Source organism: Osmerus eperlanus, chromosome 2 (genome assembly GCF_963692335.1).
Source record: "Osmerus eperlanus chromosome 2, fOsmEpe2.1, whole genome shotgun sequence".
NCBI lineage: Eukaryota > Metazoa > Chordata > Actinopteri > Osmeriformes > Osmeridae > Osmerus > Osmerus eperlanus.
Window position 1 is genome coordinate 17,375,316 of NC_085019.1, and position 26,484 is coordinate 17,401,799.

At 42.0% G+C, this 26,484-nt stretch overlaps 1 protein-coding gene across 1 annotated transcript in view; it reads right to left on the bottom strand.

The window, feature by feature from the left end:
- Positions 1 to 26,484, bottom strand: part of rabep2 (rabaptin, RAB GTPase binding effector protein 2) — a 60,830-nt gene that overhangs the window by 10,976 nt on the left and 23,370 nt on the right. Inside the window, exons 5-7 of the mRNA XM_062453992.1 lie at positions 15,368 to 15,463; positions 15,167 to 15,265; positions 1,628 to 1,747 (exon numbers count right to left, since the gene is read on the bottom strand). Of these exons, the coding sequence (XP_062309976.1) occupies positions 1,628 to 1,747; positions 15,167 to 15,265; positions 15,368 to 15,463 (315 nt within the window). The remainder of the gene's footprint in view (positions 1 to 1,627; positions 1,748 to 15,166; positions 15,266 to 15,367; positions 15,464 to 26,484) is intronic.

Below are 26,484 nucleotides of genomic sequence, written 5' to 3' on the forward strand. Positions count from 1 at the left end.
ACAACAGTGACCTTAGAGAACTACAACTCTGTATTAACTTGTCTTGACTTAGTAACCAAATCTCACGCCAAGGTTTTTGGAAAAGTTGGCAGCCCTGCATATTGGTTGGTATATTACTATGAAGCCAAGATTCAGTTAAGCAGAGGAAGTCCAAGTTCGAATCCATGAGGAGAGCAGCAATCTGATCCTTTTTGGGGATCAAACTGCGAATGTTCAATTGTCCCCCCAAATCCCTTTCGGTTTGCACATCGGTTCCCACAGCACCCGGGCATGATTAACAGTTTCAAAAAAGAGATATTGCTTTTGTTTTTGTGTACAGAAGCGGTGTACTCCTCCACGTATCGCTGCTGCTCCGGTAGTTCCTGGCTCTGTACCAACAACTGCTCCGACCACTGCGCTGCTCCACCGATGTCAGGCCTCACCTGCACCACAGAATTAGCCTGTTGTTGTTCAGACGTGGTCGGTCCGGGGTTAAGATGTCCCCAGCTAACAGCATGACAGCTAACAGTAGCGCTTTGGATGCATGTTCTCAGCCCTGCCTTGAAGCTGGTCTGTTGGCAATCCCATTCTTCCTATTCTTGCTTTTACTCCAGGATGATGACCATATAGAGTACAACGTATTGTGTCCATGTCCAAACAAGTAGAGTTTAACATGATCAGCTTTTGGCAAGCTGGCAAAAGTACCCTTATGCGGTGAAAAATGATAAGTCCAAACACACATCATCAATAAAATAATTTGTAAAATACAGAGAGCACGAGTGGAGCCCAACAAACCACACCTGCCCTCGGCAGCCATTTGCCCATGGTGATGGTCCGCACCATGGAGCAGCGCTGCAGGGTTTCAGTCCTTCACGGCGTAGTGCGTTTCCAATTGTTTTCTTTGTGACCATGGTCCCAGCTGCCTTGCAATCTTGACAAGATCCTCCTGTGTAGTTGTGGGCTGATTCCTCACCGTTCTCATGATCATTGCAACTTCACAAGGTGAGATCTTGCATGGAGCCCCAGACCGAGGGAGATCTTTTGTGTTTCTTCCATTTGCGAATAATTGCACAAACTTTTGTCACCTTCTCACCAAGTTGCTTGGCGATGGTCTTGTAGCCCATTCCAGCCTTGTGTCGGTCTACAATCTTGTCTCTGACATCCTTGGACAGCTCTTTGGTTTTGGCCATGGTGGAGAGATTGGAATATGATTTATTGATTGATTGCTTCTGGGGACAGGTGTATTTTATACAGGTAACAAACTGTGATTAGGAGCACTCCCTTTAAGAGTGTGCTCCTAATCTCAGCTCTTTACCTGTATAAAAGACAGCTGGGAGCCAGAAATATTTCTGATTGAGAGGGGGTCAAATACTTATTTCACTCATTAAAATGCAAATCAATTCATAAAAATGTTGACATGCATTTTCTGGATTTTGTTGTTGTTATTCTGTCTCTCACTGTTCAAATAACCCTACCATTAAAACTATAGACTGATCATTTCTTTGTCAGTGAGCAAACGTACAAAATCAGCATATTTTTTCACTCAATTTCAACCGCTTATTTAAAACAGGAGACTTGATTCATGTGGACTTACAACAAGTGAGCACTGACGGATGATAAACATGGGAGCCACACACTGTAAAGATACCTGTAAAGCTGGACTAAAAGATGTGTTGGTGTCTCCTCCTTCATCTGTCTCCACTGTTTCCTGTCCCTTCAGCCTGGACAGCTCCATACACATTCGCCTCTGAGAGAGAGACAACGCTGACTGGGAAAACACACACACAAAATAACATTGAAAAGCCCTATCTGAACAGACACATATGCATCAATACAGAAAGCAAAATGTTCTCCTCAACACACATTTACATTACATTTAGTCATTTAGCAGACGCTCTTATCCAGAGCGACTTACAGTAAGTACAGGAACATTCTCCCCCGAGGCAAGTAGGGTGACTTGTCCAAGCACACAACGTCATTTTGCACGGCCAGGAATCGAACTTGCAACCTTCAGATTACTAGCCCGCTTCCCTAACCGCTCAGCCACCTGACTCCCTCCCACATTTACATTTGAAATATACACTCACTGGACACTTTATTAGGTACACCTTGCTAGTACCAGGTTGGACCACCTTTTGCCTTCAGAACTGCCTTAATTCTTTGTGGCATACTTTCAACAAGGTGTTGGAAACATTCCTCCGAGATTTCGGTCCATATTGACATGTTGGCATCACACAGTTGCTGCAGATTTGTCGGCTGCACATCCATTATCCAAATCCCTGTTCCACCACATCCCAAAGGTGCTCGATTGAGATCTGGTGACTGTGGAGGCCATTGGAGTACAGTGAACTCATTGTCATGTTCAAGAAACCAGTTTGAGATGATTTGAGCTTTGTGACATGGTGCATTATCCTGCTGGAAGTAGCCATCAGAAGATGGGTACACTGTGGTCATAAAGGGATGGACATGGTCAGCAACAATACTCAGGTAGGCTGTTGCGTTTAAACGATGCTCAATTAGTACTAAGGGGCCCAAAGTGTGCCAAAAAAATATCCCCCACACCATTACACCATCACCCTGAACCATTGATACAAGGCAGGATGGATCCATGCTTTCATGTTGTTTACGCCAAATTCTGACCCTACCATCTGAATGTTGCAGCTGAAATTGAGACTCATTAGACCAGGCAACGTTTTTCCAATCTTCTATTGTCCAATTTTGGCGAGCCTGTGCGAATTGTAGCCTCGGTTTCCTGTTCTTAGCACAGGAGTGGCACCCTTCTGCTGCTGTAGACCATCTGCTACAAGGTTCGACGTGTTGTGTGTTCAGAGATGGTATTCCGCATACCTTGGTTGTAACAAGTTATTTGAGTTACTGTTGCCTTTCTATCATCTTGAACCAGTCTGCCCATTCTCCTCTGACATCAACAAGGTATTTTCGTCCACACAACTGTTGCTCACTAGGATTTTTTCTCTTTTTCTGACCATTCTCTGCAAACCCTAGAGATGGCTCAGACCAGCCCGTCTGGCACCAACAACCATGCCATGTTCACAGTCACTTAAATACCCTTTCTTCCCCATTCTGATGCTCTGTTTGAACTTCAGCAAGTTGTCTTGACCACGTCTAGCGTCACTGTGTCCAATCCCGACCGGCTTTTAGCTAACATTCTGATAAAATGCCACTTCAAATATTGATAAAAATGATCGTATCACGTTTTCAGCTTATTTACAGATTTCACGTTAAGCTTTAACTTCTTACATTTCGAGCTAAATATTGTTAAAAAATTAGTTAGCTTAGCCTTTACTAGAGCCGGTAAAGAGACGCTGGCGCCGGTAAATTAGCCATGCGCTACACTTGTCCAAACCCGACCGCACTTCTATCCTCGTAGTAAACACTCGCCGCTGCTGTTTTTCCGGGGATATTAACTTGATCCAGGGTCACCAAACTGACCATCAATGCTGTCAACATATCCGGGGACGTAGTTATGTCCTCCACAATAACATATCACGCTTCAACATCTCCAAACTATGCGATAAAATCTCAATTTGACTGTATACCACCACCTGCTGGATGTTTTGTTGAACTCTTCTCATGTCAGTCCCTTGCAAAACATACAAAAAATGTTATCCAAAGAACACTGATGCTTACCGCATGTGTACAGAACACATGATCGTGTATTTTCATTGGCTAGTGTTGTGGAAAAAACATCACACTGCTGTAATTATGAAGATGGAGAAATGATTATGGATTATATGATTGAAAATGAACCTCTTAATCACCTTTATTACTTTTATATGCTATATTAGTGAAAACCAGATGCAAAGCTGTTGACTGATTAGTATTACCACTAAAACATAGAAGAAATAGAGGCCAAATGTGGAAGACCAGATAGAGTTTGAGTGCAAGAGAGAAGTGTGTGTAGGCCTCTCCCATGAGGGACTACAAAGCCCAGATATTGAGAACTACAAGCGCCTGATATCAGGGGACAGATGTATGTCCTTAAACTCAGTGTCCCTGTGCAGCTGGGCGGCAAGGCCTCACGAGGGCCCCGGAAGGGGAAGGTAGAGGAAAAATACTGGCAATGTAAATTTTGTGTCAATTGACCAACCGGGTGTGAATGCATCTGTGACCAGATATAATGTACCAATGATAAAATATCATAAAATAATGGAGAGTAAATATATAAGCAAATGTCCGGAGAAAAATTCCAGTCAGACTCCGGGGTCTACTCACGTTTGTTGGAATCAATCTTTTGTGATGGATTCGAATAAACACTTCGCATCATACTTTGCTGCCGTTTCCTTGCTGTTTTACATTTTTATATTGGTTAAAAATCCCCTGGTCCGCCAGCCAGGAGGACCAGGGGATCCCAGTCCCTGTGCGGGGAAGCCCTCGGACAAATGCCCCGGCCACCAAATTTAAAAGGTAAGCTGATTTTTTTCTTTTTAATATCTGCTCAATTATGTGCGTGTCCTGGTCTCTTTTTCCAAAAGAACCAATTTCTTCAGATAAGATTAAATACATTCGTAGAGCACGGAGGCCAAAGTACGGTGCAAACATTTGTATGTACTCTGTGTGTCCTGCCTGTTAAGAAACCATGGTGCGGAAAGACTGAATGATTAATATGTCACGTACAGCTATAATTTGCTGGTTGCTTACTTGCTTAACATTCGATATCATCTTAATCTGGATCGCCATAGCAGCAAAACACAGAAATTAGGTTTAGGTTAAATAAATTTAGCTGTGCGCTTGACCTGGAGAGTCTGACCATACAACGGTTAAAGCGCACTATTGTTAGACACAGGAGGTTCAGACAGGGCACGTATGGACGTCCGTGTGTAGAAAGTAGATTAGTATATAGCCGCTATCATTAGTTTAGTTCCCGGACAGGGGGTAAGGTACTTCGTGTACGGTAGCAGTATACGAAGTAAAAGTTGGCATATTCTCTTTGTAAAAAGGGAATGGTAGTATATTCTCCTGGTAAAAAGAGAAGGGTAGAACCGCCTTTACCAGCATCTCTGGTAAAAGCGATAGAGAACATCAGTGGCCAGAATTATTGCATGTAAATTCGCCTATGTATCCAAATAAGCAGATATTAGATAAAAGTCACATAAGTGACTATATGTACACACACATATATATATATATATATTACTGTATATCTTGGTAAATAGAGAGAAACGAAGGAGTTCTGGCGAGACAGCCCAGCGCGTCCCGTTTAGGGCTCTCGCTAGAAGCGTTGCTGGACGGACATTGTCCGTTTCTCTTAGTGGTTAAAAATTGAAAGGAACAGACTCATCTAATTGGTTTAAAAAACAACATTCAAACATTCAAAAACAAACTAACATTCCCCCGATTGTCCCTTAAGGACTTAGTATTAGTGTGGCATTATTCAAATCGTTGAATAACTGCAAACGAAAAAACTTGTGCAATTTTATTTGTCACTAAAAGAGTGAAAAAAGTGTAAAAAACCATAAGCTGAGCATCTTATTTTCGGACATAGTCTAGGCAAAATATTTCCAGGCTGCTCCACATGAGAATGTTTTAACTATAAAACGGAGAAAAATAGGCTGACATATTTCTCCAACTTATAACGTTTAAATAACATCCCCGACCCGCAAAATAGTAATTTTGATCACAAGCCGCCCCGTAAATGGAAATAGTTTTCCCTTTAACCCAAGAAATTACATTTTAGAGCGAAACAGCCTGTAAACCTCTGTGAAAATCAAGCACAACCGAGTCCGTAGGAACACCACGGAGTACTGCGACCAGCAGACAGATTGGGGTGGTCGGAAAGCGAGAGTTTTGGAAAAAAACTAGTTTGAGCGAGCCGGAGGGAGAGCTCATTTTCAAAGCTTCATGAGTTCTTTGGGTCTGTGACTGATCATATCATCTGAATCACGGACATTTGTATATGACTAGAAGCAAGGAGCTAGAAGAACCTGTGGTCAAACACAACCAGAAACGTTGGAAGTTCGATTGTCTGTGTCATTGTAACTGACTAGGTACACTAGGTACACACTCCCTCCCTCCCTCTCACTCACACACACACTCACCCCAACGCCCTCCCCTTCACCCATTCACACCCCTCTCACTCACACACACCTCCACACACACACACACACACACACACACACACACAACACACATACTTCTCACAGACACACACACACCTCCCTCACACCACCACCCCACCACACGCACACACCCCTACACACACCTTCCCCACACCAACCTTTCCCCACATACTCACTATACACAAACACGCACATACACACAGTCACTCACCACACACACTCACACTCCCTCTCTATGGCTCTGTACCTCTCGTTGTTTTCACTGAAGTTGTGTCTGATTTATTGGGCTGCAATAGATAGGAGAACAAGAGCATTTCATAACGAGCTGGGAGGAGAGGCATCAGGCCTGTGTAACACTAACAGCAATCCGAAATCAGAGGAACAGGACAAGGATTTGTGCAAAGTATTGTTTATAAACTAAAGCAAAAAGATTATTCTTAAACACATCAAATACCCGAGAAGATCCAGTTGAAGTCGGTGTGTCACTCTAATGAATTGACATACTAGATAAGTGATTCAATTCCACCCACACCTATTCTAGCATTGATTGAAACAAACACACACACATATTTATAAATTGATTTATAAACCAACACAGACGCTCAGCTGAAAAACTCAAAGCTTGGCAGATCACCAAATCATTGATAGAGCCCCAAAATAAGTTACTGTTAATTTTATTGGTGATCGATTTCCAAGCTGATTGTTTCTGTTTGTTTGTGTTGATATTATTAGATTTCCCCGTGAGCACGCTTCTATTCTGAGTAAACAACTCTAGAAGTTTTCTAATTTCTCTATCAGTAAAATGTATTTTCCTTTTCTTTCTTTTTTTAAATCCATGGCTTGTTTTGAAGGGAGATAGGCTAGCTAAGTGCGCTTTGGATAGGCTCTTAAATGTGTTGCTTGGCAACGATCGACGCTTTCGCATTTTCACAAGGACGCGCATCTTAAAACCAGGCGTAGCTACGACCGTGGTCTGTCAAGCTTGGTGCACTCTGTGTAAATTCAAATCACAAAGTCGAACGTAACTAAGACCGACGTAGGAGTTAAGACCAACGGCTCCTGATGACTAAATTGCGAAACCGCTGTGACAAAATGTCCACACCCAGACCAACATCTGAAGTCAGACCAAACGTGGACCCCCACAGCGCATGGCAAAAGCTCAGCAGCAGAGGGGCCGTGCACTTAAGTCATACAACAGCAGCACTGGGTGAGAGATGGAGGAAGACTGGGGAGCAAAGCAGGTGGAGAAATGAGACTGGGAGTGCCTGGAACGCAAACAACACCACACAGAGACTGTTTATGCTGATGGTGATTAAGGCAATGCTTCAAGATGTACAAAAGTGTCTAGACGGTGCGGTAGGCCTGATGACAATGGACTGGCCATTGCTCTCAGGACACATAGTCCATCATGTCAATAACTGCAGAAAAGAAAAACAGGAAGCGGAGGCCCAGGTTCCCGAGAACCCGACACCCCAGGCCCCAGTGATGTTCCAGCCACCACCCCAACCTCCTGCTCTACCAGGACCCATGCAGGCAGCACCAGTCAACCCCCCAGATACCACCCTGCCACCAATCCAAGTGCATGGTGGCCCCTCAGATGACAACTATCAATCCTGGAAGGGAAGAGGTGGACCTATGCAACGTGGAGGGAGACCCCGTGGGGGAAAAGGACGAGGCCCACCCCCACAGCAGGACAGACAAGTGCAGTCCAACCCCAATCTGACTGACAATCAGCAAACATGGAGGTGCTGGGGATGTGGACAACAAGGACATATAAGAAGAAATTGTCCGACAAATCCGTATGTGGCGCCAGCTGCAGATTGGCAATAGAGGTGGTCAGAAAAGCCTGAGGGGGAAAATATGTCACAAATAATCTCACTACCACAAAAAAAATGTTTAAAGAAAAATGGGAAGAGTCTCCCCCTCTCAAGTTCATCCATCCGGACTGTAGGCTTTTCTGGGAAAAGTGAGACCCCTTACGGAGCCACTCACAATGCAAATTGAAGGAAAAACTATTATGGCACCTCTACTGTATTCAGCACACACTCCAATCAATCTGCTGGGAAGAGACATTCTTTGTATATTAAAAGCCAATATCGAATGTACCCAAAGTGGCTTGCGGGTGGAGTTCCAAGAAAATCCCACAGCAAACCAGATCATGCCAGTAATGGTAGAAAATACACTACAGAATGTCCTAAGTTCACTAACAAATGCAACAGCAGAAGACGATCATTGCCTGACGCCACCGCTGGCGTACTGGCTACAATTGGTCCCACACGAATCTTCACTAATCCAATTATGGGGAGAATGGGAGCCGTGGGTCCAAGCGTTAGTAGGGAAACCTAAATCGCAACTCATGCCGCTCCACTGTACTCTTCTGTACGACGAACATCAAAGCCACATGGAGTATGCTGACTGTTGGATAGAGATGATCAATAAAAAACAGTACTCTATCATCAGCCAGGATATCTTTGTAGGCCAGAGTTACAAGAATGGTATCAAGTCCAGGACTCTGTCCCCCACATAACACTGATGACAACAGAAGGACATAGAACTAGAGAGCTAGGACCAATGGCTAAGGCAGCTTTACAGATATTAGAATGGAGGCCCACAAATAATAAGAACACACACATATCCCCTGACTCACTCTTTTATAGAATTTCAGCTAAAAATTACAACGTAGGGATAGCAGAAACAGTGATACTTAATATACAAACATCAACCAAACAATGCTTACTTTCAGAACATGAAGATTTGTTAAGACAGGTGCCCCCAACATTATGGTCAAAACACAAGACAGACGTAGGTTACATAATCAGCAGAGCCCATACACATACACGTGAAGGAGGGAGTAAGATTACCCTACCAGAGACAATACCCACTCCGACAGCACGCCATAGACGGGATTAAACCCACCATTACAGGTCTAGTGAATGCAGGAGTTTTGATAGAAACTAAGAGCTCCTGTAATACACCCATCTTTCCAATAAAAAAGCCACACTAATGATTATCAATTGGTGCATGATCTGCGGGCAATTAACTCCATTGTGAACGTTCCAAAGGCAGTCGTTCCCGATCCACATACATTACTTTCTAACATTCCCCCAGGTACCAAATGGTACACTGTCATTGATCTGTGCTCTGCTTTTTTCTCAGTCCCCCTAAGCCCTGATTCACAGTACCTGTTTGCTTTCACTTTTGAAGGCAGACAATTGACCTACACTCGGTTACCCCAGGGATTCCTGGACAGCCCCGCGGTGTTTAATCGGGTGTTGGCCCAAGACCTGCAGAATCTGCATGTTGCCAGCACCGTAGTCCAATATGTAGATGCCATTCTAGTATGCAGTAGTTCAAAGGAGCAGTGTGAAAGAGACTCTGTCACGGTGTTAAAACAGCTGGCAGAGGGAGGTCATAATGTCAGCAAAGACAAGTTACAGTTTTGTCAGACAACAGTAGATTATCTGGGAAGGCGGCTTAGTGGGGATACGAGATAGGTAGCTTTGTCACAGATAGAAGCCATAGTCAACGCTCTAAAGCCTCAGACAGTGGGACAGATGCTTACCTTGTTGGGAATGGCGGGATACAGCAGACCATGGATTTGTGATTATGCCCTCAAATCAGCACCTTTGCGAGCCCTTACTAGGGCTGCAGGGCAGACAATGCTGCTACATTGCAGTGGACCGAAGAGGCGGAGGGAGCTTTTTCAGCTCTCAAAAGTGACGCCTCCGCCCTTGGCAATCCCGATTACTCAAAACCATTTCATCTATATGTCATCATCATCTAACGATCTGGATATGCTACTGCTGTATTGTTACAGGACACGCCCATGGGGAAACAACCTTAGCCTATTACAGTACATAACTAGATAGAGGCAGGACTGCCACCCTGCTATCAGGGACTGGCAGCCGCTGCTTTTGTTTTCAAACAAGCATCATCAATGACGATGGGACACCCAGTAACTTTCTACACATCCCATCAACTATACGCCTTACTCACAAACCCACATTTTGTCTTAACACAGGCCGGAAGACCTGATTACGAGGTCATACTGTCTGCACCAGAACTAACCATTCAAGGGTGTGGCACGGTGAACCTGGCAACTACCACACACCTGTGTTCATGTAACTGATGTATTTGCTATTAGGAATGCGCATGGTGGTCACCATTGCGCCAGGGGGATAATTATATGTCACCTTTAGGTCGTATGGGGGACACCATATTTAGAAGCCACAGTTGATAGTGTACTTTGCACATTATGATGTTTCTCAGTTCAGTTTCTGCTCCCATTTCACACAGTCCAACACCTGACGGACCATTTGGGCATCTTATAGACCAGTGCTTCTCAATATTTTTTCAATAATGTACCCCCTATAAAAAATTTCTCAGCCAAGTATCCCTTGACTGGCCCCAAACATGTTTGATAAAAAACTATATAAATAATATATATATACATATGTAAATCATGGTCAGGGTGAATACTCAATTCTGATTGGCTGCAGGGGTGGTGGACACCTACTAAGTACCTCCAGAGAAACTGTTCACCGTTCCAAATTATTGTGCTGGCTACATAGTATGAGCCTGTTAAGTGTCTGAAATAAGGTGCCTTGCCCAAGGACGCAGCGTCATTTGGCACGGCCGGGAGTCGAGCCGACAAACTTCTGATTGGTGGCCCGACTCACTAGCCGCTCAGCCATCCAGGGGCGGATCTAGAAAAATATTCATGGGGTGGCAAGAGGGTGGCAGGAGATTTTGAGGGGTGGTATCCCGTGGCAAATGTGTGTGAGATCAAAATGAAAAAACTAAAGGCAGTGCAACATGTATGCATAGTCAGTGAACACTGAAATTAATTTGAGTATTATAGGTCACATGACCAAAAAGCTATTGAAGTTTGAAGATTTATTTTGAATCAAATATTTTTTAATAACCTGAGATGAAAATGAACAAAATAAAGGCTTTGCAGCATGAATGCATACATCTTCAACAGTTTAACATTATTTTGACGCTCCTAGTTCATGTTGTTTAAAAGCTATTGACTTTTGAAATGTGTACTTTGTTGACGGTCCCTAAACGTACTCGTTGTTTAGGCAGCCAAAAGCATTGGCTAAGCGACCGGTCGTAGCAGTGCTAAACACCGGTTAAAATAACACAATACTGGGCGTCCAAATATCTGTTGAATATCAATATTCATAATATTCAAACTAACTTTACCACAGTCATCTTTGTTGTTGCTTTGTTGCCCAAATTATTCACGAGTTAATGTTATTAACCTCAATTCAACAGGAAAAGTAACATTGCAACTTCGTATAGCCCTGCACTTTTGTAATTATTCTTAGTCATTAATAGATAATTGCTTAACACCTCATTCCTCCGGTGTGGTCTGCTGTCCGTGCCTACGATTTCTTCCTTGAGTTGAAGCCTTCTATGGTCAGTTTGCGCCTTCCTTGTGTTCAAATGAAAGCAACTTCGGTGGCGGTGTGGGGAGGGTGGATGGAGTTGTTTTTTCGTGCTGCATTTACTTGCATTCGGATATTAGAAATTCGCTCTCGCAAATGTCCGATGAGCCACAACTTTTCTTTGTTTTCAAAGCTGCCAACTGGGGTGGCAGCCGGTAGATCCGCCCCTGCAGCCATCTGACCCAATCTCTACCGCAGTGTACCCCCATTTGAGAATCACTGCTATAGACTGTGTAGACAAGATGCCACAACGTATAGGAAGACTGAGATACATATTGGTACTAAGTGATCTGTCGGTTCAGTAGGGAGGCAGTGCCAACTGCAGATCCAGATTCCCAGATTCAGTAGCAACATTTTCTGTGTAGAGGTCTTTCCAAGACTTGGGATCACAATGGACCGCATTTTGTGGCCGAAACATTTAAATTGGCATTCAAACTGTTAACAATCAGACAAAGGTCTGGCTGTGTTTATCATCCACAGTCACAAGGGACAGTCGAGAGAGCAACGGTACCTTGTAAATCAAGGTAACAAAGATCATGGCTGATGGTAAGTTAAACTGGGTAGGCCTACAGACCTTACCGCCGGCACTAATGGTAATGCGCCCGAGTACCAACCGCCTGAATACCAACCGCCTGAATACTAACCACCTGAGTACTAACCACCTGACATTTCTACACTGCATGAGATGGCTACTGGAAGACTTCTACCAGTTCCTTATTTAAGAAGACCCATTGAGGGTCCTCCCCTCAATGGGACTGGAGAGGGAGATGGTGTTTCAACAGGCGAAAGGTGCCACAAAGGAAAAGGACGCAGAGATTCCAGAGAACCTGCAGACGGTTGCTCCTGGAGATTGGGTCTACGTAAAGGTGACAATCCCAATTGGCTGAATGACCAACAACCCAGACCGCCGGCAGAGACCCATCTCCACCAGCCCGACTGGTTCAAGCCCGGTGTGGCCACCATCGTTCAGTTCACCAGGACCATCACACAGAATCCAGTGGCTCGATGACCCAGGAACCACCAGCCTACGATCCAATGACCAACCATAACCTCCAGGAGTCCAGAGCATGGAAGTCGAAGCAGAGCTGCTCACCGGACCCTGAACCGCTGAGACCACACGGCGGATTGGAGACGTTTCACTGGCTAAGTTTAAGAGCCTCCAGAGACGAGTGTCTAAGAAGATATCACAACGTTTCAATACTGCATTAGGAGGACACGCACTTCCAGGGAGGAGGCGTCGTTACAAGGAAAAAGAGCGTCAGCGAGATGAGATGATGGCACTTCAACACCAGAAAAAGGTGCTGACTTGCAAGAATGAGAGGTTGAGTATGACGTTGGATAACTTGCAGCGGCGTTGGAGTGAATATCAATCAGTGCACCCAATGGTTCCACCTGCACAAGCTTATTATGAGTACGAGTGATTGTATTCCTAAAGAGAAGCCTTGGCTGTGGAGGATGTCATCCGACCACTTGGTCTGTCCCACCCTGGACAATTCTGTTCCCTAATTGCATATACTGCCCACTCTTGGACGCCCCTCCTTGAAGAACCAGCCCCTTCCCCAGAACCTCATCACACATCCCCTTCCCCAGAATCTCATCACACATCCCCTTATCCCTGAACATCATCACACATTCCCTTATCCCTGAACATCATCAGACATTCATCTGCATCATCCAGTATTAGTCACAATGTTTCACACTCACGCACCGTTATTATGAATTGCATGGAGCGCTGCCCCACTGTCTCAATTCATTCAAATTCAAATATATGTCATCTCCATGTTCTTGTTCCCCTGTTTTGTTTTGTTGTCACCATATTGTATTGTCTTGTTTTGTTATCATTGCAGCATTTTTTGTATTAATGTCATTGTTTGTTTTGTTTGTCGTGTATACTGTTCAGAGATGCCCTTTAAGTTTAGGCCTTCAGCAAAAGGATGCAAGGTTATGAGGATGTGTAAAAGTGTTATTGTTAACTGCAACTTACTTCTGCAGGGTACAGTAACGATACAAGACCCTGTTGCTCACAAGCCCATCATAGGACCAACAGACCTTGTGTGAGAGATATTAGCTGTCATGATGAAACGTAACGAACACTTATGCTAATGAAACGGACCAATTTTAATATAAGTATTAGAACGTCAGTGCTGAGCTACTCAATGTGGATGGTGGATGAACCGTCACCCCAAACCCTTTTACTTAACACCCCGCTATGTGTTGCAATAAGCAGATAGCTTAATCAAGTATTGGAAAGTAGGAAAGTCACCACGGTTGAGCTTTGCACATGATGACATGTATATATAAGATGGAAATTAACAATACCCTGTTCTGTATTTGTGATGGTTCTACTGTTACAATGCATACTTGGGAAGAGTACGATTTAGTTGCCTAAGGTGTTTTTGAAAGTTTTGTATTCTATCAGCATTTGTGTTTTTCCAGTGTTGTTTCTATTGAATAATTACAGTAGTGTTTCCAGTATGGGTTGTGTTGGGACTGTTGTGGAAAAAACATCACACTGCTGTTATTATGAGGATGGAGAAATGATTATGGATTATATGATTGAAAATGAACCTCTTAATCACCTTTATTACTTTGATATGGTATATTACTGAAAACCAGATTCAAAGCTGTTGACTGATTAGTATTACCACTAAAACATAGAAAAAATAGAGGCCAAATGTGGAAGACCAGATAGATACAGTTTGAGTGCAAGAGAGAAGTATGTGTGTAGGCCTCTCCCATGAGGGACTACAAAGCCCAGATATTGAGAACTACAAGCGCCTGATATCAGGGGACAGATGTATGTCCTTAAACTCAGTGTCCCTGTGCAGCTGGGCGGCAAGGCCTCACGAGGGCCCCGGAAGGGGAAGGTAGAGGAAAAATACTGGCAATGTAAATTTTGTGTCAATTGACCAACCGGGTGTGAATGCATCTGTGACCAGATATAATGTACCAATGATAAAATATCATAAAATAATGGAGAGTAAATATATAAGCAAATGTCCAGAGAAAAATTCCAGTCTGATCTCGAGACCACACAAGTTTGTTGGAATCAATCCTTTGTGTTAGATTCGAATAAACACTTTGCATCATACTTTGCTGCCGTTTCCGTGCTGTTTTAAAACTTGGATATTGGGTAAAAACTTAGATTATTAATCCACGACACTAGACAAAGTAGTGTTAAACTAGCGTTGAAATACACTCATATGCTCAAACCATATAGTAGCAGTACGATGTCAACACAGACACACTTGTCAGAGTAAAGATCGTCGCCCAAGCGTCGCCCGAGTGTCGCCGAGTGGTCTTTCGGCCAAAGTAACTTTCTTATATTATTTAGACATGTAAACGTCCATATATGTTCATGAAATTTGACACGTAGATTGTTTGGTATGCTTAAAATAATACTACTTACACTTTGCTGGCGATTGCAAAAGAAAATGCTGGCAAAAAGACCGGAAACTGAGTGTCCAAACCCCGTTCGGATTTGGACAATAGGAGCTTACGGCAGTCGGGATTGGACACAGTGACGTTACATGCTTTAATGCATTGAGTTGCTGCCATGTGATTGGCTGATTAGCTATTTGTGTTAACAAGCAATTGAACAGGCATACCTAATAAAGTGGCCGGTGAGTGTAAATGAAATGTTCGCTTGCTACTCACCAGACGGCTCTGTACGGCATTCTGTGATTGGCTAAAAGATTTCTGCAACTCCAGGAGCAGGCCTTCGGAGGTCTGAACCTGAAACTGGAGAACTGAAACCTGCAAACACACACACACCTTGGTTTTGAAGAAATGTCCTCATTCATATCTGAGGGGCCAATATCTTTAATAAATGTGTGTTTATGTGTGAGTTAATTTCACCTGCTTCTGTGTCTCAGCTGTCTGAGTTTCTAGTTCTCTCTCCAACTGCTCCCTCTCCTCTCTCAGTCGACTCAGCTCTCCCTGTTGCTCCACCACCTGTCATCCAAGAGAGAGCACAAGCCTACATCAGACCCAATGTGAACAGCAGGACCTAGTGTGAAGAAAGTCATGTCAGTGTAAAAATCAGTGTAGTGTAAAAACGGGTTAAGTTTTTGCTTCTCTGAGTCCATTAAACTTTCCCCTTCTCCGTTCACTTCCTTGGAGTGGCTGGTGCTGTAGTCTGACGCATGTGTTTAATAAGATGATGAAACTGGTTATTTCTTTTCCTCCTGATGAGTGTATTTATTGCACGAATGAAACAAACATAAAACTGTTATTTAACTTAAAGAGGAGTCCGTTCTAAACTATAGTTCTTTGTTCTGTCTTAACGCGGGAGGCATAACACGCCTCGTCTCACGTTACCCGCCGACACGGTCAATGACTGTTTTTGCGTACACCTGCCACACCCCCGGCCTGGGTCACTGCACCATCTTAAATAGGCGATACAGGAGTTTCCTATAGGTGCACACTAACACATTCACACTAACAGAACATAAATAATGATAACACAAAGTGAACTTAAATCTTTATCGCTATATCTAGAGCTCCTATAATAAACCAAAAATAAGCAACAATAAATGAATGGCTCCTACAGTCAGTGAGGTCATGAGGTAAAACCTTTAGTGTTATGTGTGGGAGTAGGGCTGGGCGATATATTATTTGACAATAGAAAAACGTCGATCATTTATATCGTCAAATCCCACTCATTACGGCAATATTTACGAATATATGAAGCAAAGTGAAAGGGAGTGATTGGTTAATATTAACAGTCAATAAAATAATTTCACTTAATCTAAAGATGAAGTTGAATTGGTTATGTACGTTGGATAGAACTTTGGACCGGTCACTGTATCAGCTCACAGCAGGCTCATACTGTGCAGTAATTAGCGAGCGTTTTGTCGAGAAATTAAAACGGGTCGCACCACAACAATTCTTTGCACTCGTACAAATGCTCCTGTAAGGAGTTGGAAAGATGTGAGGTCGGCAAACTTATCCCCTTTGGCACACAACTTTGTGTGTCGTTTATTCAAGTAGGCCTACAAAGACAAAAAACGTAGCTTGCTACCCACAATGTAGCCAAAAACTCACTGCGCCCTTAAAGGTGCAGTGTCCACTTGAACCTGTCCAGTGAATTATGTACAAGTAGTCCATAAGGCTCCCAAATATATTTTGAGGTCGCACAGAGGGAGCATATGCAAACAAAATGGTCATAGTTTTGAGCCTTGAAAAGTCAGAAAAATCAAATATGAGTACTTTTATTTGTTGTTTATAATGAAAAATACAATGAGAAAAATATAGCTGCAAGCAGCAATGGGGTGACCAAGCAGGTCAGATGTCAGGCGGCTCTGCTGCCCTTTTTCGATTGGCTGTACCGGACAAACGGTTTTGAAAATCTAAAATCATTTTGATAGAGTGAGGTGAGGTTTGATAGTATAAACAGATAACCAGTGAGATGACAGGCTTGTTGGCTTTGGCTTTTTTTCTGTGTAAAAATATAAGCCGTTTTTCCCGTGGCAAGCAGTTGTTAGATTTGGTCAAGTTTAAACAGCTGTAATTCAGTCCTATTTCAAGTGATTGTGGTCTGAAGATAATCTGTGCCAAATTTGGTGAATATTTGATATTCACAAAAAAGTTGTATTCATTCATTTAAAATTCAATCCTATTTTGACATGTCAAGGTGATTGTGGTCTGAAGATAATCTGTGCCAAATTTGGTGAATATTTGATATTCACCAAAAAAAAATTATTCATTCATTCAAAATGGCAGCCGCATCAATTCAGCTGGTATCACAATTAAACATGCGTCAGACACGGGATCGCCCCCTAGCGGTTAGATGACAACATTTTGTGGACCTCTTTGGAACAGGGTCCCGAGCACCTGTACCAAGTTTGATGTCAATTCAGCAAATATTTCCTGAGATATCTCACTTCCTGTTTTGGCGGCTTCATCGCCGACTTTGATCAGCTTTACCGGAAAACCTGTTTTGAAAATCAAAAACCATGTGAAAACTTTTGTGAGGCTTGATCTGAAGATAATTGGTGCAAAATGTTTGCTTATTGCAGCGCCAACTAGAGGTGAAATGGCATGACCCATTGGACCTCTTTAGAACAGGGTCCCTACTCCTTATATCAAATTTGGTGTCAATGCAGTAAAGAGGTGCTGAGATATGACTTCACTTCTTTTATGGTGGCTTGGTTGACGACTTTGATTGGCTGTTCCAGTCAAAAGGTTTAGAAAATCAAAACGCCATGTGATGTCTTTTGTGAGGCTTGGTCTGAAGATGATCTGTGCCAAATTTGGTGAAGATTGGACAAACTTTATAGGAGAGGTAGCGAAAAATTGTTATAGTCATTCAAAATGGCGGCTACATCAATTCTGCTGGTATCACAAGTTAACATGTGTCAGACACAGGATCTACTAAGATATCACGAGACAAAGGAATCACTTAAATAAGACAAACAAATCAACAATTATTGGTCAACACACAATCCTGCCTATTGTAGTGCTCCATAGAGGTCAAAAGCCACTACCTGTCTCAGACCTCTTAATAAGAGAGTCCTGAGTCCATACACCAAGTTTGGAGTCATTGCATCAAAGATTGGCTAAGATATGACCTCACTTCCCTTTTTCCGGATCAGTTGCTCAATATGATTGGCTGTAACTAACAAACGGTTGCGAAAATCAAAACGCCATGTGATGACTTTTGTGAGGCTTGGTCTGATGATGATCTGTGCCAAATTTGGTGAAGATTGGACAAACTTTATAGGAGAGTTAGCAAAAAAGCGTTATAGTCATTCATTGTCTGTATGTTGTTTTGTAATCTATGGCCCTAGTAAGTGTCCGAAATAAAGTTTATGATGATGATGATGAATCAAAAAGGCGGCCACATCAATTTGATTGGCTGTAACTAACAAGCGATTTTGAAAATCAAAAATCCATATGATAGGCTTGGTCTGAAGATCATCTGTGGCAATTTTGAAGAAGATTTGACAAAAATTGTAGGGGGAGTTGCCAAAAAACACTTTTCCTTAACATTCAAAATGGCGGAGAATCTATATAACTAGGTATGACGTCATAGAGTGCGTTGGACTCGTCTTGATCCAGGGAATACAACGATACCTCATTTTCGAAAATGAGGCATGTGGTTCAAAAGTAACGTGTGTAAACACACCTTCAAATTTGATCCATTGGTGGCACTAGAGGGTTTCATGGAGACATGAAACTTGGTGAAATTGATGAGGGGACTGGCCCCAGAGTGTGCCAAATTTCACAACTTCTGACAATACGGTTCTAGGGGCTGCCATAGACTCCCATGGAAGAAGATGTGTAATAATAATGACTAGAGAGGGTACAATTTCTGGGGAAATTGTAGGGTGTGCTTGCTTGCGTCGGTTGCACAGGGGTCCGTTTTTTTAATGACATTTTTACAACTGATATTTCTGTATATTTGATATAAAAATGCATACTTATTATTTATAAAGATTACATAGATTTAAAAACATATTTTTTTTGCTACTCATTTACAACTCAAAATACGAGTGAATTGTAGAATGAAATAGATGCCTTCTCATTTCCCCTGCAAGATGCAGCCTCATAGCTGAATCAAAACGAATAAATTTGGCAGACCGGTGTAAAAATTGACCTGATCTCTATGACTTAAACGTCCTTAGAAGTTTTTCCCTTCTCGTGATATTTTCAGGCATTTAGCCTACTCATATTCATTCATTAATAAAGAACCCCCTTTGAAGATTATTCTACGACGTTACCGGCAGTAGAAGATGGAATCGCGATTCAAACAGTACCATCTGCTAACTGAAAATATGCCCCCAAAAACGTAAATAAGCTTGACATTTATTTCGTGGAAAATCGCTCATTCATAAAAAGCTCACTGGTAGCGATCATTGTCAGTAACAACGCAAAATGCGATATAGCCCTGTGTGGAGAAGCTGCCCCGGTAACAGAGGTGTCAAGTAACGAAGTACAAATACTTCGTTACCTTACTTAAGTACAAATTTTGGGTATCTATACTTTACTGAAGTAATTATTTTTCAGCCGACTTTCTACTTCTACTCCTTACATTTTCACGCAAGTATCTGTACTTTCTACTCCATACATTTTAAAAATAGCCTCGTTAATCCAATTTCAGTTCGGCTTGTTTTCATTCCGGCTGGTCATCGTTCAAAAAAACACACACACAAAAAAAATCCGGATTGAGTAAATTTGATTGTGGTTGGATGAGAAGTATAAACATATACCATTCCGACACCCTATTGGTTTATACGTGATCCATCACCTGCACATGACACAAATCACGTCAAACTCCAGCAAGGAAATAGCAGACGTATGTAACGTCACTGTGTCCAATCCCGACCGCTGTAAACTACTATTGTCCAAACCCGAACGGGGTTTGGACACTCAGTTTCCGGTCTTTTTGCCAGCATTTTCTTTTGCTATTGACAGCAAAGTGTAAGTAGTATTATTTTAGGCATACCAAACAATCTACGTGTAAAATTTCATGAACATATATGGACGTTTACATGTCTAAATAATATAGGAAAGTTACTTTGGCCGAAAGACCACTTGGCGACACTCGGGCGACGATCTTTACTCTGACAAGTGTGTCTGTGTTGTCATCGTACTGCTATTATGGGTTAGCATATGAGTGTATTTCAATGCTATCTTAACACTACTTTGTCTTGCCAATGAAAATACACGATCATGTGTGACGTGATCTGTAGTCGAGGGGAGGAAGGGACAGGGGCTAGCAAACTTTGAGAAGAGTTCAACAAAACATCCAGCAGGTGGTGGTATACAGTCAAATTGAGATTTTATCGCATAGTTTGGAGATGCTGAAGCGTGATATCTTATTGTGGAGGACATAACTACGTCCCCGGATATGTTGACAGCATTGATGGTCAGTTTGGTGACTGGATCAAGTTAATATCCCCAGAAAAACAGCAGCGGCCAGTGTTTAGAAGTGCGGTCGGGTTTGGACAAGGGTAGCGCACGGCTAATTTACCGGCGCCAGCGTCTTTTGACCGGCTCTAGTAAAGGCTAAGCGAACTCTAAATTTTTAAACAATATTTAGCTCGAAAGGTAAGAAGTTAATGCTTAACGTGAAATCAGTAAATCAGCTGAAAACGTGATACGATTATTTTTATCAATATTTGAAGTGGCATTTTATCAGAATGTTAGCTAAAAACCGGTCGGGATTGGACACAGTGACGCTAGCCTACGAAGATGTCCGTGGCAGAGACTCAAGAGAACTCGAGCAAAATCTCCAAACCAAGCACCAGCGAGGAGGTTGGTAGCTAGGAAGATTAGCCAACCCTTCTACATCCCTGGCCGTACCTGGAAGAATTTTTCGGCATGTTTGGATGCAAAAACAACTCCTTTCGAATGCGCTGCAAGCTCTGCGCATCCAAGTAGGCTACCACAAGCTAATGGCTTTCACAAACTTGCCGTCTAATTTGAATAAAGGCTATTGATAACATGCCTCTGAATATTGACTTTTTGCAGCATTACAATACTTATAGGCAACTAGTCATCATATCTTCCGCTCCATGAAACACATGTTAATGCTTAGTAGTAGGCTACACATATAATGTATTTGCATTGTACTAAAATGCGTTCATTTTCAATGGGAATAAACAGGTGCAGCCCACATTTTTCAACATTAACATTTCAATATAACAAGTCATTATGGCCTTTGGAAAAATGTTTTTTGGGGGGAGGTGGGGTCGTGCATTATACACCCCTGTGCCTAAGCTTTTGTCCATTTTTTACCCTTACTACTTTTACACTTTAAGTAGTTTTGAAACCAGTACTTTTATACTATTACTTGAGTAAAATGCTTGAATTGATACTTCAACAACTACAGAAGTATTTTTAAACCCTAGTATCTATACTTCTACTTAAGTAATGAATGTGAATACTTTTGACACCTCTGCCCGGTAAATTGTACTACTACAGTACAGTACTAGACTACTGCTGTGTTTGTCTTGGTAGCGATTGCGTTGGTTGAATTCGATTAAACGTTCCGTTGTAAGGTTTAGGCTGAAATTTATTATTTTCATGAACAGATTGACAAAGTTTAGGCTGTGGCAATGAAGTTCAGGTTAGTAGTCAGACAGTTTCACCTATTGAAAGACTTTTGATTTAAGTAAGGGGAGTGCCGAACATGTTCTGTCGCCGTTTGACTTCCTAAACAGCTGTGTAGATGTTTTTGTACTGTGTCTCGCGTAGGCTACAGCGTTGCAGTGAGCAACACTGGTTTGAAACCACAGGTAATGATAATTTCACCAACAAATCGTTTACTTGTAATGTAATGCCATAATATATCCTACAACGAAAATGTATTTGTGAGGAATGTTTATTTTAACGATTGAAAACAGATGCATCATAGACCACTGTAATATGTGTTGCCCGGGCAACAGAGGCTAATGTCATGATGCTAATGCTTCAGTGAAATAGTAGACTACCGTTTCCGAAAGTAGATGTGGGCCTACTTCATTAATAATATCAGCTAATATTGTACATTACATTATATATGAAGAATATTAAGAATTTCTTTTCATCTCATTAGCAACTATAATAAGTGTATTAGTCAGCTCACATTCTCTCTTGTAAATCGGAAACCAAGGAATAAAAACCGGAGATTTTCATATTTTATTTAAACAACGTTGCGGAGGTGGATTTATTGGACTGTGTTGCTGGGTTTTCAATGGACATTGCAAATGGGATTAGCTGCTTGGAATAATGTTAGATAGTTACAGCGTAAGCCATTGCATATCTCAAGACTTCAAACCTCTACAGGCTTTGTGAGGCTTGGTCTGAAGATAATATCTGCCGAATTTGGTGAAGATTGGACAACATTTGTAGGAGTGGAGAAAACATGTTTTTTCTGTCATTCAAAATGGCGGCCGCATCAATTCGGCTGTTATCACAAATTATCATGTGTCACACACGGGATCTCCCAAGATATCATGAGACAAAGGAATCACTTACAGTTTTTCTCAATTGTTTACACACAAATACTGGTACTTGAGACACAATGACCACAACATGTAACTCATGCACCAACCCCATGAACCAATTCTGCTAAACTACAAGCACAATTCCTGCTTTACACTAAAACACACTTTTTTCAAAACACTACACACAATTCTCTGCATTTGGCACAATTTTCATGAAGAAAATCTTTTGTTTTCACAAGGAACACACTGCCATTCAAATACCCACACTGACTCATCGCATGGACAAACACCTGTCACACAGTTTCACAATTAGCAATCAGAGCTTTAGCATAAAAGGGCAACAGGTGACCTCTTCTGTTTTTGAGCAATGGATGCAAACATTGGAAACAGAGACAGAGAAGTGAGAGTAAGAGGAGGAGGACGGGAGGACGAGGATGGCCAAGGACCATAATCTCTGATGAGATCCGAGCCGCTTTGGTTGACCATGTAGTCAACCATGGGCTAACAATGAGGGAGGCTGGGCAAAGAGTACAGCCAAATTTGAGCAGGTACACTAACATCCATCATCCGGACTTTCCGAAATGAAAATAGGTAAAAATTATATCTGCAGTAGGCCTACTGCAGATCAATACAGTACTCAATGAGTACAGTAGTACAGTATTGCCTGTGGACTGTTCTGTAGGACTGTAAAAATGAAGTATGTTTCAAGTAATTGGAAAATGTATTCCTACTTTGTATTCCTACACAGTATTTACAGTATTTTACTATTTGTTCAATCTATGCGTCGTTGCCAACGTGTGCTGACATGGTGACGTAGCTATCACTGATTACCCTTCGTTAACTAAAGGCACTTTTTGCCACAAAAACGTTGTAACCTCCTAAACCGTGCAACGGAACGTAAATAAAAATACAAGCAACGCAATCGAGACCAAGACGAACATTTTGACACAGGCATTGTCTATGTAGTCCAAATATTGACCGATCCTTAGGGGGGAGAAAATAAACAATAAAAATAAATATATATGTGAGAGAACAATGGTTGTGCTCGCCGAAGGCGTGAGCACACCCAATAAGAAAAGGTAGAAACAAAAGTGGCTTCGCGGCTTGGCCACCAATAATAATAATAAGAAGAAAAGGTAGAAACACTTAAGTGGCTTCGCCGCTTCGGGGCTTGGCCACCAATAATAAATATAGCTGCAAGCAGCAATGGCGGATTCTTCCAAACATTGCGAACCAATGGAATACCAAATCTGAAATGCAATACCATCAAGATCCACAAGGGCCTTCACTTCAAGCCAAGGAATGAGTGGGGGCTTGGTCAGCCCACAATTGCCTGAAATGTTGTGTATGCGTCTCGCCAAGCTTGCGCGTGTGTCAAGGGAAAGGCTGAGTGTGTGAGAATGTGGAGCGTGCGCGCTGAGGAGCAGAGGGAGACATTACATTGGAAATTTCCTTAGCAATTAGCCAAGCATGCATGTTTCAAATATTCACCAAAAATCTACTTTTCATCTCATAGTCAACTTTTTCTCAGATTTGTGTACTAAACATTCTCAAGAGTCTTCATATGAACTTGTGATTGAATCAAAGTATCAGTTTTTGACCGGCAAATGTTAAAAGCATTATTTTAGCGTTAGCGATAAATTCGATTTGCTTTATATCAACCATTTTTGGAGATGAAATAGCATTTGCACATGGTAACATGTTGTAGTGTCTTCCTTGTGACACACCAAGTTACGTGTTGATATCTCAAAGATTTGCTGAGATATGACCAAACTTCCTGTTTGGTTGCTTTGTTGCCAATTTTGATTGGCTGTACCGGACAAACGTTATTGAAAATAAAAAACCTTTTGATAACTACAGTGAGGGTTGCTCTGACGATGATGTGTGCCAATTCTGGGGAAGATTGGAAAAAAATTGTAGGAGAAGAAGCGAAAAGTGTTTCCTTAAAATTCAAAATGGCGGAAAATCTATATAACCGGAAATTGACGTCATAGGGCGTGTTGAACTAGTCTTGATCCAGGGAATCCAACGGTACCTAATGTTTGAAAATCGGTCATACGGTTCAAAAGTTACGTGTGTAAACACAAGTCCAACTTTGACCAGTTGGTGGCGCTAGAGTGCTCCAATGGGTGACATGAAAATTGGTGAATATAAAGAGGGGACTGTGCTTAATGAGTGTGCCAAATTTCACAACTTTTTACCATATGGTTCTAGGGGCTGCCATACTCCAATGGCGGAATAAGATGATTAATAATAATAATAAAAAAAAGGTAGAAACACTTAAGTGGCTTCGCCGCTTCGCGGCTTGGCCACCAATAATAACTAGAGAGGGTACAATTTCTGGGGAAATTGTAGGGTGTGCTTGCTTGCAGATGGGTCCGTTCATTAACTGCTATTTTTACAACTGCTATTTCTGTATATTTTATATAAAAATGTCTACTTATTATTTATGAATATCGCATAGATTTAAAAGCATAGCCTACATTTGTTGCTGCTCATGTACAATTAAAAATACAAATATAGCTGCAAGCAGCAATGGAGGGGCCAAGCGATCCACAGCAGGACATGGCCTCCATAGCACTTGTGCAGCAATGAAGTCACAACAACCTGTTGCACTCATGCAACACACCAAGTTTGGTTGAAATATCTGTTTGCGTTCAAGAGTACTGAGAGTTCAAAGTTATTTTTCTGGTATAACACTGCAGGCCTCCTCTGCTCCTTATGGGAACGATGGAACCCAAGTTTGGTGACAATCGGACAAATGGTTGCTGAGATATGCTCTTGTGTCTCGTTTGGCGGCTTCGCCACCGCTTTTGATTGGCTCTACCGAAGAAACGGTTTTGGAATTTGAAAATCCATCTGATACCTTTTGTGAAGCTTGGTCTGAAGATCATCTGTGCCAAATTTGGTAAACCTTGGACAGAAATTGAGGCGTGCAAAAGGTTTTTACCCTTTTCCATGAAATCCAAAATGGTGGCCGCGTCAATTCAGTTATTATGAAAACTTATCAATGGTCAGGCTTGATATCTCACAAGACATCAAGAGACAAAGAAATTACTTTATTAAGGTAAACACTTCAACAGTTATTAGCCAAAACACGTTTATGCTTCCGGCCACGCCCCCTTTTAGTCACATGACACCATTTTTGGAGGACATCCTTAGAATAAGGTTCCGAGTAGGCTAACTTTGGTGTCACTGCCTCAAAGAACTGCTGAGATATGACTTCAATTCCTGTTTGGCGGCTTTTCTGCTGAATTTGATTGGCTGTACCGGACAAACGGTTGTGAGGATCAAAATTATTTTCTATAACTGTTGTGAGGCTTGGTCTGAAGAGCATATCTGGTAATTCTGAAGAAGATTTTACAAAAATTGTAGGAGGAGTAGGCTTTCAAAGGTTTTTGATAAAACCGGAAATGGCAGAAAATCTATATAATCGGAAATTGACACCATAGTGTGCATTGAACTCGGCTTGATCCACGGAATCCAACGGTACCTCATTTTTGACAATCGGACATGCGCTTCAAAAGTTACTTGTGTAAACGCAACTCAAACTTTGACCCGTTGGTGGCGTGCCCAAGTATGAAACATGAAACTTTGTAAAATGGACCAGGGGACTGTCCCCAATGAGTTTTCCAAATTTCACAACTTTCGACCAAGCGCTTCTGGGGGCTGCCATAGACACCCATGGCGGAAGAATAATAATAAATATAGCTGCAAGCAGCAATGAAGGGGCCAAGCAGCATTCGATATGGAAATTCAGTAGCTAAAGAAGCACTGCAAAAATGTTAATAAAAATTCGCTTTTTTAACCTTTTCATGTTCCTGTTAAATTTGCCTGAAAACGCCTAAACAGCATACCCAAAGTAAATTGGAAGCTGTTCTTGAACCATTTGGAGTACATGCATGTAAATGATCTCTTTTGAAAGCTGACACTCTGAAGTTATGTCCCCTGTTGTCAGGACCCCTGTCAGTCCTTCTAGTGTTGAGTAATAGAAGCTTGAACACAAGGAAAGTGAAAATTTCTATTTCCGCCTAGATTTTG